Here is a 12,614-nt window from a genome sequence, read left to right on the forward strand (position 1 = left end):
TCAAAAAGAAGATATAATAGGTTTATTTAAACGTCAAAAAAACCTAAATGATTATAACATTGAAGATATAATTCAACTATTTTGTGATACACAGAGATGTAAAAAGAAATCAAATCTTATAACTTGTATTCTTAGTGATAATACGGATGATATACCGTCTCCCAAGATTTGGATAAATCAAAAAAGAACCTCGTTATCTTTGATGATTGTGTTAATGAGAGAAACCAAACGGTAATGGACAGCTACTACACAAGAGGGAGACATTCTTCTTGTAATTGTATTTATCTTAGTCAATCGTACTTTCAACTTCCTCGTCGTTCCATCAGAAACAATGCTAATACTTTTATTTTATTCAAGTTAAATTCAATAGATATCAATAATTTTTGGAGAGATAATTGTTCTACATTATGTAGTAAAAAGAAATTTGAGGATTATATGAAGCACACGACTGAAAAATATAAATATATTGTTGTGAAACAAGATGAGATATTAAGGGATATATTTTTTGTTTTATAAACAATTACATATATAAATGACAACTATTATTATAAATCTTGTGGGTAAATCTGCTTCTGGAAAAAACTTTCATAAATCAAGGTTCTTGTGTAGTACAAATGAGAATATTGTAAATTTACTTAAAAAACACCCCGTGATACGCATTGTATCAACAACAACTAGAGCAATAAGACCTGGAGAAGTAAAAGGTGAAGATTATCACTATATTTCAGTGGAGGAACATATGCGATTGAGGAATGAAGGACAAATATTTGAGGAGGTTTCTCTTGGTACAACAAAATATTCACATTGTAAGAGTGAGTTAAAGAAACTAAAATCTGGTGGTGTTGGGATATTAGAAACTAATCCAGAAGGAACGAGACAAATTATTAAATATCTGAGCGGAGTGAAGATTTTATCATTCGGTTTTGATGTTGATGAAGAAACTCAACACAAACGTATGAAAAGCAGAGATGCAAGGATTAGTGAAGAAGAAATTACAACTCGCATTAATGTTAATAAAGAATTTGATGAAATATTTAAAGAAAAGGATTTATTTGAACACATCTACTTGAATGATGAAGAAAAGGAAAATTTCCCTGTTGATCTTTACAATTCATTAAATGATATTTTACAATAAATAAATGGATACAAAAGAAAGAGCAAGAAGATTTAAGGAACATCAAGAGTTGGTTTCAAAAGTTGTAAAACAACAGGAAGACATAAAGAAGAAACGCAGACAGAAACTAACGGGCGAAGAAGCATTTGAAAAAAAACAAGAGAAATTTTTTAAACCACTTTTAAAAACTTCCCAAGAAAAATGAAAGATGTTTCCACAGTTCCCACAGTAGAATATACTCCTAGAAAGCTTCAAATGTTAAAAGATTTCAGTCAAATGACGGAGGAAGAATTAGAGCATTTAGGAGAATTAGAATATGATGATGAAGGTTTATTTCAACAACTGGAAGAGATTAATCAACCCCCTGATTATATTGTGAATGCTGTTCAAAACAATGAATATTCAGCGGATTCAAAAACCAAAGCAGGACTCATTCCAACAGAACAACCAGCAATATTTCATCTTGTTAAAGAAAAGGTATTGATATTTAATGATGAATTAAGGTTCTTAAGTTCTGCTCAACCCCCTGTTAAACTAACTCCGAGATTAATGTTTCTTCTCACAAAAGATGGAAGACAAGGTTCAACTGTGAGGGATGAATCAAAGTATATTGATAAACCATTGGATATGGAAAATAATGATGATAGAGTATATATTGATTTGCTGAACACTCTAAATTATAAGGTTATTCTTTCTGGTAAAAGTAGGAAGAATGAGAAGGAGAAACACATTATTCAGGCTTTAAGTATCCTTGGTTCAGGTATTAGTTTTCTTCCAAATGACCCATCGCAATTAGTTAATAGACTGTTATTGTTGTTCGGCAGTAAGAAGGCTGGAAATAACAATTGTTTTAATGAAGCATCAGCCATTTTAGATCAGTTGATGAACATGAAAATAATTAATAAATCTCAATATAAAGACATTTTATCTCATATTAAATAAGATGAGAAGCACAATCCTGAGTTTTAATTTCACAACAAGCGACCACACATCTTCATTCCCATACCCACTACAACTTGACACAACAAAAGAATATGAGGCATCTTTATTGTCCATGGAGACTTATAATACCTTATTTAATATAACCGAGAAAAATGACAAGTTTAGTTATAATCCGGGAAGTGGATACAAAACGATAACAGTCTCACCCGGAGCATACGAGATTTCTCAAATATCTTCCGAAATTGCTCGTCTTATGAAAGAACAGGGTGATGAACCAAAAAATATTATTATAAACATTCAAAAACATACTTCAAAATCAACGATTAAAGTTAAAAATAACTACAAGGTTGATTTCACAATTGATAATTCATTTAGAGAGTTATTAGGTTTCTCCTCAAAAAAGATTGAAACTAATGGGACGTTTTACAGTGATAATGTCATTCAAATATCCTCAGGAATAAATTCGGTGTTAATTCACTGTGATTTGATTGATGGTGCTTATAATGATGGATTAAAAACAAATACAATATTTTCATTCAGCGCATACTCAACCCCAATTGGTTATAAATTCAATATGGAGCCTAAACATTTGGTTTATCTACCTGTGTCAGGAAAAACCATACACAGAGTAAATTTTAGGATAACCGACCAAGATAATCGTGTGATCTCTTTTAATGGAGAAGTTATATCCATCAGAATTCACCTACGTGAAGTTTTTCAATAAATAAATACGATGGTTATTGTGAGGAAGCACGAGTTGGGAAAATATAAAATAATTACAGGGGATGGGATGTTCCTTTCCCCGTACTACAAGGGTGAAGGTATGTATCTTGGTAGAGGATACTATAAACCTAAGAGACAAAGGGGTGTTGGACATCAATTTAGAGGAGATGGGATAATTGATACTCTCATGGGTATTGGTTCAACTATTCTTAAACATAAAGACCTAATTGGTTCAACTGCTTCTGCTGTGGGAAATGTAGCAGGTGCTGTAAAGAGTATAAAAGATGCTCAGAAAGAATCTCATAAATTACAAGCAATAAAAGAAATTAAGAAAGGTAAAACTCAGTTGTCCCCCCAAGAACGACAGAAAATAATTCAAATACTTGGATCAGGGTTTCAAAAGTTTTAACATCTTTTTTCCTAAATAAATACAAGTATGGAAGCAATTGATAGTATCTATGATTTGGATGATACTATTATTATCTCAAACTCCACTAAAAAGAAGATTACTTCAAGGTAAATGCAATAACTGGAACAGACTGGAATACAAATGGTACAAAAAGTTTTGAAATAAATAATCAACAAACCTATTTGAATCTCTCCGAAAGTTTCTTGTTGTGTAAATTTAAATTCACTAAGGCTGGGAATAACACAAACGCTACACTTGTAAATGATTTCTTCTGGAAAATGTTTGATAGTGTGCGATTGTATATTGGAACACAAGAAGTTGAAGCGGTTGATTATGTCTCTGCTGTATCTGAAATGATGAAATTTACACTCTATACATTCAGTGATAGAATGGGAAAGGGGTCTGTCGAAGGTTTTATTCCTGATATGTCAACGGGAACAAACACAGACCCTGGATATATTCAAAGGAAAGGAATGTATAATGATGATACAAAAGCAGAAAATAGTTTTACTGTGGCAGTTCCTCTTAAAGGTATATTTGGATTTTGTGATTATGATAAAGTTCTGTATGGTCTTAAAATTAGATTTCAACTACAAAGGAATGATAATGAAAATAGATTGCTTTTTGGTGTTGGTAATGCTTTTGGTGATCAGAATAAATTTGTAATTGAGGAGATGAGTTGGTATATCAGTGAATATACTCCTAATCTTAAAACAGAAGAGATGTTGAATCGAAGACTTAACTCAAAGAGACCACTCAGTGTATCATACCTCAAAAGAAGATGTCAACACGTTAAACTCAATCAAACTACTTACACGTGGAATTTGGGTGTTCTGGAAGGAAAGCCACGATATCTGTGGATGATTTTTAAAAAGCCAGATGGTGATACTGCAACTGATAAGAATAATGCATTGAGTGATAATGCTAAGGTGAAACAACTTCGCGTTTCTCTAGATGGAACATTTTATCCACGAGATAGATTGGAAATTAATTGGGAAAAAAATGATTTTGCTGAAGCATACAAGTCTTACCAAAAGGTGTGTGAAAGTAATGGAAATAAAGAACCTATTTTGGATATGACAGCATTTAAAAGTTTGTATACAATCTATACGTTTGACCTGAGCGCTCAAAAAGAAACTATAAAGTCTAATCGAGTGGATACTTCCCTATACATTGAAAGAGGAGAGAGTGAAGAAGTTGATACATATTGTTTGCTTTTGGAAGAAACAGAATTGCAGATTAATACAGATAATGGTGTGATGATTAGTCTCACATAATTTTTTTGTTAAATAAATGAGTGGCAAAGTACCAACTGGGGTATATGTTAATCAAATCAATCTTCATAAACTATCATCTTGTGTTCAAAATCAAAAGCCTTGTACGATTAACGTTAATACAATTCAGAGAAAAGGAGCAGTAAGAATTGATGTTTTGCTCACAAGAGAACAGGTTAAAATCTTGAATGACACTGACTCACTTAAAATTAAAATGACAAAACCAATGTTGAAAAAATATTCAATAAGAGAGACGAGTGGAGGATTTCTCCCATTTCTAATTCCTTTATTTGCTGGTTTAAGTGCGGTTGGAGCATTGACGGGTGGTATTTCAACAGCGGTCAAAACTGCCAACGAAAGGAAGGCTCAACTCCAGGCTCAAAAAGAATTGGAAAGACATAACAAAGAGTTGGAGAAACAAATTAGTGGAAGTGGTGTAATTGTAGATTTTGCTGAAAAACTTGAAGGTCTGCCTGATAAAGCGAGATTGTTAGTTGGAGATATGCTTTCTTCTATAGCACAAGCAGGTGTAAAATTAACGAAAAGAGGTAATGGATTATATCTTTCTAATAAATAAATGAGCATTGATGAGTGGTTGAAAGAATTTGGAAAGAATACAACATCAAATTTACAACTTGCCAAATATTGTAAGAAATTAAAAATTCATAATGTGGTTATTTGTATGAGAGATGAATTAACAAATGTGTCGAAACATACAAAGAATATTATTATGAACTTAGAAGATAATGATGGGAACGGTTCTCATTGGGTTTGTATTTTTAATAGTCAAGACAAATATTATTTTGATAGTTTTGGTCTTCCACCACCTGTTGAAGTCATAAAATTCTTACAGAATGGTGTTTATCAAACATTTCAAGTCCAAGAATTAAATTCCAAGTGTTGTGGTCAATTATGTCTATATGTGTTATTTCAACTCAACAAAAATAAAAAATTTTATGATATTATTTTTAATCTAATATAAATGACTTATGTTGGTAAAGATGGTTCTATCTTTGGTGTATCTCAAGAACTGGATATTGATTTATCAAATTATTACACAAAGGCACAGGCTGAACGACATAAATATAATATAAACAAAAATATTAACATGAAAAATGTTTATAAATTAAAAAATTATCCAAGCCCGACTGACGCGAATGACTTGGTGAGATTAAGCGATTTATCACAATATATATACTTAAATAAAACGGCTGTGTATTCTAAAGATACAGAAGTGTTGATATTATCTCCAGGTCATACAGAATTCACAGTTCGAATTAAAATAAATTTTTATAAAGAAGGGCGTATCGTTTGTATGAGAATAGAACAATGGGGGTATGATATGAATGATTTAGGGTATAATTGGTCATTTAAAATTAACCTCGAAGACCTGGAACAATTAAATCAGTCTCGTAAGGAAGAATATTATCCACTTGGTATCGAGAATGAGTTTTGTGGAGCCACGATTAGTAAACAACAAATAAAAGAATTTAATAAGGGTAAATATAATAATGGTTTTGCCCTTGTTTATCTCATGAAAACAGAAAAAACAGGATTATATATAATAAGTAAGGAAATACAAAATGATTTAACAATGGGAAGATGGGGAGGTGTTTCGTGCCATAATATTATTCTAACATATATTTCTAATACATAAATGACAGCAAGAAGGCTTCAAGAAAATTATCATTTCTGTGTTCAAGCATACCTTCAAGAAAAGGGTATTCGGTATTTTAATAAATATGTTCTACAACATAAGAATGAGGTATTTTCAATAAAAGATTGGCATTATGCTGATGTTGATAAACCAACAACTTTAGATTTAATTAGAATGTTAAATAATGAAAAAATTATAAGGTTAAGAAAAGGTAAGGCTCTTTTAGAAATTCAAAAGAAATTTTATTGGTATCCTGTTGTAAAAAAAATTATTTTGGATACAGGAATAACAAGAAATCCTGATGAATATATGTATAATATTCTATGGGGTGTAAACGATTCAAGTATAGTAAGGGATGAGGAAGGAGTTGAAGAAGAGAGGGAAGAGGAGGAAAAGGAGAAGGAGGAGAGAGAGAAGGAGGAAAGAGAGAATAGAGAGAGGGAGAATAGAGAGAGGGAGGAAAGAGAGAAGAGAGAGAAGGAGGAAAAGGAGAAGAGAGAGAAGGAGGAAAGAGAGAAGAGAGAGAGGGAGGAAAGAGAGAGAATGAATAAATATCAAAATGTGGAAACCAGTGAGATTCAAAAAAGAATAGAGGTATTACAGAAAATAACTCAACCCACCGAGGAGGAAAACAAAGAATTGACAAGTCTATTTGCAATACTTTCGACAAGACTATTAGCATCGACAAGATATGGATTTTAATTCAAGTTTTTTCTTAAATAAATGGAGGAGAGAGTGAAGGCATTTCTAAGGATTCTTTATGTTTTAAAAATTAAGATTCAAATGTGCATGTTGGAAACTAAAAAGGTTTTTGCACTCTGCAGAAATTTTTCTCATAAATAAATGAGTTATTGTCTCAAATGTAAAAAGAAAACTAATACTAAAAATATTTCATATATTAAAAGTAAAAATAACAGGGTTATACAAAAAGGTATATGTTCGGTGTGTGGTTCAAAAAAAAATCAATTTATCTCCAAACACAAACTCGGAGGAGATATACAAAAGTTTTTATCAGGAAGTAAATTTACAACTACTGGAATACCAGGGGAATTACATCTTCCAGGGTATTCTTTCTGTGGTCCAGGCACAAACTTGGATAAAAGATTAGATGAGGCAGACAATCCTAAATCCTGGAGTAAACCAATCAATAGAGTTGATGAAGTGTGCATGAGACACGATATTGATTATGGGAATACCACAACGTTGGAAGAAAAGCATGAAGCCGATAGAGAAATGTTGTATAATTTGTCTCTGATACAAAATCCAACCTTGAGAGAAAAAGTTGATAGGTTCATCGTGAAGAAGATGATTAGTGCTAAATTGAAACTTGGACTTGGAAATTCAAAAAACTTATAGGCTCTAATGATGCCATTAAGACTGAAGAGCAATTAGCTGATGAATTACATAAACCAATATTCACAAAGTTTCAGAGAAGGAAAGTTTATTCCAAGGAAGTTGATTATATCTGGTCTGCTGATTTGATTGAACTCAATAATGATAAGGGGTACAAGTATGCTTTAACCGTTATTGATTTGAGGAGTAGATATGCGTGGGTTGTCCCTTTAAAAAACAAAACAGGTAATACTCTTATGTTAGCTTTTCAACAGATATTTAATAAAAGTAAGAGAAAACCTAAAAAATTGTGGACTGATGAGGGTAGAGAGTTTTATAACAAGACATTTATGAATTTTCTAAAAAATAACAGTATTACATTATACAGTACCTTTAATGAAGGGAAGGCAGTTGTTGTTGAACGTTTTAATCGTACCTTAAAAGAGAGACTATATAAAAAATTCACACAACTCGGTTCACAACAATGGTTATCTTTTATTCAGGATATTGTGGATAAGTATAATGACACGATTCACACGTCAACGAATATGAAGCCATCAGAAACATTTACAAAATTAAAATATGAAAAAGAGATTAATGTCAGAAAACCTAAGTTCAAAGTTGGTGATATCGTAAGAATATATAGGTGGAAATCTCATTTTGAAAAGGGTTTTACTGAACGATGGACGAAAGAACTTTTTAAAATTGTTGATGTAATAGATACAGTTCCTTGGACTTATAAAATATATGATTTGGAAGGGGAAGAGATTTTAGGTTCATTTTATTCACAGGAATTACAAAAGACAAAACTAAGCAGATAATACACCTTTGTGGACACTCGAGGGCCAAGTATATAATGTGTGTCAAGGGGGACGTTCTTAGATCTGTGAACCCCAAACACAGAATCCTCAACTGAATAGTCAAGGCTTAACTTTTGTTTGTGTGTGTGTGTAATGGGAGCAATAGGTTGGCGCTTCACTCCCTCCTACTATACACCGTTGTGGACACTCGAGGGCCAAGTCCGAGGTGTATAACAGTATATAATGTGTGTCAAGGGGGACGTTCTTAGATCTGTGAACCCCAAACACAGAATCCTCAACTGAATAGTCAAGGCTTAACTTTTGTTTGTTGATGTGTATGTGTGTGTGTGTCCCAACCCTCACATTCAAAATCTCAACCCCAACCCTCACATTCAAAATCTCAACCCCAACTCAATCCTCGCCCAACACAATGTCTTTTTCAAAATGAGATTTCCACCTATATATATATATATATTTTTACGTTTTTTTTTTTTTCTTCTTCCAATTCTGTCTTTTAAGGCTTTCAGGTTTGATGACGTAAAAAGGGGGAGTAAGCCTGCACTTTCTTCCCAGAACTTTCTTGATCTTGCTCCCATCAAGCACCATCCGACAAAGAACTACATCGATAGGTTTAGATCCCAAAGAGTGATAGCAACTCCAAAAGTCTCCAAAATATAAATAAATAAAATAATAATAATAATAATAAATAAATAAATAAATAAATAAAAGCCCCCAAAAAAGTTTCAAGTGTCCAACATAAACCCAACTTTCCAAGTCTTCAAGGTATAACCACATTCCCGTTGAGTTTCCAAGATATGTATCACATTGTGAGTTATCAATCCAGAACCCACATTTCAAGTATTCAAAGTAAAACCAACTTACAAAGTCTCTTAAGGATAACTCATTTACTGATTTTTTCAAAATTTGTGAGTCTCCAAGGTAGGCCCCATATTTAGAACCATCTTGGCAGAACCCTTTTCCTGAGTCTCCAAGGTAGTTATTTAAACCATCAAGGCAGAACTCATTTCTTGATTTTTTCAAAATTTGTGAGTCTCCAAGGTAAAACTTGTATTCTGGCTCATCAAGGTATAACTTGTTCAGTGGGTATTGTCTTGATAACTCACAATGAGTACTATTGCTGTAAAACTCTTTTTCAGGATTTTGCTGGTCTCCAAGGTATAACTCTTTGGTTGGGTCATCAAGGACGAACTCGTTCTGTGGGTCTTGGTCGCTCATAAGGTCTTCAACCAAGCCAACAATTTCGCCCCAAGTTGTAGCAAAAGCAGTATTTTCATTTCGTATTTCAGACACAATTTCCTGTGAGAGAAAATAATAATGTATTAATTAAGTTATTTAATTATTAAATGAGTATGCTTCAATCAAAGTTTGAAAATAGGAAAATAAAAAATCTTACCTCAATAGATAAGAGGTTTGAATCCAGTTCATCAACTTGAAGGTTTAGTTCCATACAAGACAGAGAGTTCCATGGAACACCAAAGTCATCCCACTCAAGGTCTTCAACCAAGCCAACAATTTCCCCCCAAGTTGTAGCAAAAGCAGTATTTTCATTTCGTATTTCAGACACAATTTCCTGTGAGAGAAAATAATAATGTATTAATTAAGTTATTTAATTATTAAATGAGTATGCTTCAATCAAAGTTTGAAAATAGGAAAATAAAAAATCTTACCTCAATAGATAAGAGGTTTGAATCCAGTTCATCAACTTGAAGGTTTAGTTCCATAGAAGACAGACAGTTCGAGACAAGCACACAGAACACCATTGCCAGCAAAAACAAATGTTTAAAATGGAGCCTGGGTTTGAAGCTTTTATAGAGAAAGACTGGTGGGTGTGGTTTCCTTTGGAAATTCCCTGGGCAAGCCTAGGCAAGCCTTCATTGGGAAATTTTTCAAAACCATAACATCCTGTAATTTTCTAGTGATTTCTTTGTGAGTCAGAGATGAACTGGAAATGATGTAAGAGTGGGCGGGGCTTAGCAAAAGTAGGCGGAGCTTAGGAAAAGTGGGCGTGGCTTAGAAAAAATACCTTATGAAAAGTGGGCGGAGCTTAGCAAAAGTGGGCGTGGCTTAGGAAAATACCTTATGAAAAGTGGGCGGAGCTTAGCAAAAGTGGGCGGGGCTTAGGAAAAGTGGGCGGAGCTTAGCAAAAGTGGGCGGGGCTTAAAGAAAAGTGGGCGGGGCTTATTGAATACCTTGTGGAAAGTGGGCGGGGCTTAACAAAAAATAACCTGTGGCTCAGGAGGTGGTCAAACAAGAGCATTAAGAGAAGTTTATCATTTCGTAATGGCACAAAAGGGGTATCTTAAAAAATATAAAGATTCAAATGTTTTGTTTGTCAATATTTTAGATGGGGATTATTGTGCAAAGAAAATTAAACTATTGAAGGAATTTGAGAATGAACAAATCTTTATAGGTTCAATGAGTGAGCTGTTCAACCCCCAGGTGTTCAATTCAATGAGGTTCAACCTCCAAGTTAAAAGGGGAGACAAATAAATATACCTTGGGATAAAAAGGGGATTTATTTTTAGGGAAAAAAAATATAAATCGCTGAAAATCCCCCATTCATTTACATGGGGAAAAGTGAGCCAGAATCAGTATTCTTACCCTACTCCTATCTAACCGTGCATTTATTTGATGTGGCCGGGGATGGGAGAAGGTTGCCATGCTTTGAGGGGATGCTGTAATCAAACATGGGAAACCGTGTCCTTGTGGCTACATATATATTTCTGATTGGCTGATTTCTTAGAAAAGATAGGCTCCTCAAGCAATAGCGGAGACTGGAGCATCGAGTCGTGTGTTCGTGTGTTCCAGATTGCGATTTAAATATTTATTTTTCTTCGTGGAATTAAATCCTGTCACCCACATTTTGATTTGTTGTTTGTAGAAATGAAAGGACTCATTAATTCAATGAATAAGCACTTGAGGTATGGGAAAAAAAAATCAAGATAAGTCACAAAAATAGAACCTCAATCGAGTTTAAATTCCTTCAACAGAACAAAAAATTTCCATCACAAATGTTATGTTTTTTATTTTATTTATTTAATAAATATACTTATTTTCCATGTACCTCCTTTTAAAACTTCTTCCTCTTTGAATATTTCTGCCTTTACTGTCCCTCAGAGGTGCCTCTGAAGTCTGTTGATGTGACGGTAACTGCTCGTGGTTTTGTCGCCGACGTTGCGGCCGAGCTTGCTTACGTCAACAGTGAGGCACAAGCGGTTGAAATAGAGTACGTGTTTCCCATTGATGCCGGCTGGTCAGTGTATCGCTTCAGTGCTGAGATCGATGGAAAGGTTATCAACGCAGAGTTGCAGGAGAAGCAACAGGTGGGATGTTGGGCAATGACTTCCTGCTTTTGGGAGTTTGGGAATATCACCGTTTTGAGCATCGATCAGTTTGTGCTTGAATTTTTGAGTGATTGTCAGCAGGTTAGAATTCCTCACTTATTTATTTTACCTCTAGGCCCAGGAGACGTATGATGATGCTGTGAGTGAGGGTCGTGTGGCTTTCCTTCTGGAAGAATCTGGAGCAGCGAGCGATGTGCTTCGCTGTCTTTTAGGCAGGTTGGGTCCTGGTGTCACAGCCCAACTGAAGTTTGGAATGGTGGGGGAGTTGCAAGGTGGAGAACTGGGCTCGGCAAAGTTCCGCCTTCCTGCTGTACTTAACCCTCGCTACTGTCCTGCAGGTGAACTCGTGTGGTGATTTATTTATTGGTCGTGGACCCGATATGATCATTTGCGGAGCTGCATTGTTCGGTCCTCGAGGTTTTTTACTCTGTTGTGTTTTATCGAGGCAAAGCGATAAACCCCGTTTACCCATATTTTAGCTTTGCATGGTATCTTTTATACAAAGTGGAAAAAGGACAATATATCTTGTGTTTTGCACTTTGAGTAAGTGTGTTCCCTTTTTGATGGACTAAGTCAGTGCACAATCGGTGGAAGAGTGACACCCCCGTGTAGAATATTCTACATTCTTCCCAATTGTGCTTTTGTGTTGTTTAACAGTCATGAACTTTCTACTCTCTCCCCCTCCCTCTCTTCAAGTACTTGTATTTATTTGGCCGGTGGCTTTAAACCACCCATAAACTTCCCTCATGCTCGCTTTGATCGTTCTCATCAGTCGACAAAACAAAGCATGGAAATGTTTGTGCCTTATCATGAACACAACTCTTGCATGGTTAATGTTGATTACTAATGTGCGTAATTGTTTAAAATCAGGTTATTTATAGAGACAGTGGTTGTCGCAATAACAGTGGCATCTCATCATTGTATAAATACCCGGGGAGAATGAATAAGACAAGTAATTAAACTAACTAGAATGGTACTTGGTGGAGCTCATTCCTTTG

The 12,614-nt window shown here is 34.4% G+C and overlaps 1 protein-coding gene and 1 long non-coding RNA gene across 4 annotated transcripts in view; one reads left to right on the forward strand and one right to left on the reverse strand.

Moving 5' to 3' along the window:
• The window catches only part of LOC147012368 (von Willebrand factor A domain-containing protein 5A-like), a 110,049-nt gene that overhangs the window by 15,725 nt on the left and 81,710 nt on the right, over nt 1-12,614 (forward strand). For all 3 annotated transcript variants that reach the window (XM_085856448.1, XM_085856449.1, XM_085856450.1), the window contains exons 3-4: nt 11,390-11,595; nt 11,732-11,954. In XM_085856448.1, coding sequence (XP_085712574.1) covers nt 11,390-11,595; nt 11,732-11,954 — 429 coding nt within the window. The remainder of the gene's footprint in view (nt 1-11,389; nt 11,596-11,731; nt 11,955-12,614) is intronic.
• Nucleotides 7,927-10,873, reverse strand: LOC147012369 (uncharacterized). The gene is made up of 2 exons (XR_015051587.1): nt 9,666-10,873; nt 7,927-9,568 (listed from the first exon to the last, which is right to left on the reverse strand). It is a non-coding gene; the product is annotated as an uncharacterized LOC147012369 (long non-coding RNA).

This window comes from Eptatretus burgeri, chromosome 15 (assembly GCF_056783735.1).
Source record: "Eptatretus burgeri isolate ZD-2024b chromosome 15, Ebu_testis_v1, whole genome shotgun sequence".
Taxonomy (NCBI): Eukaryota; Metazoa; Chordata; class Myxini; order Myxiniformes; family Myxinidae; genus Eptatretus; species Eptatretus burgeri.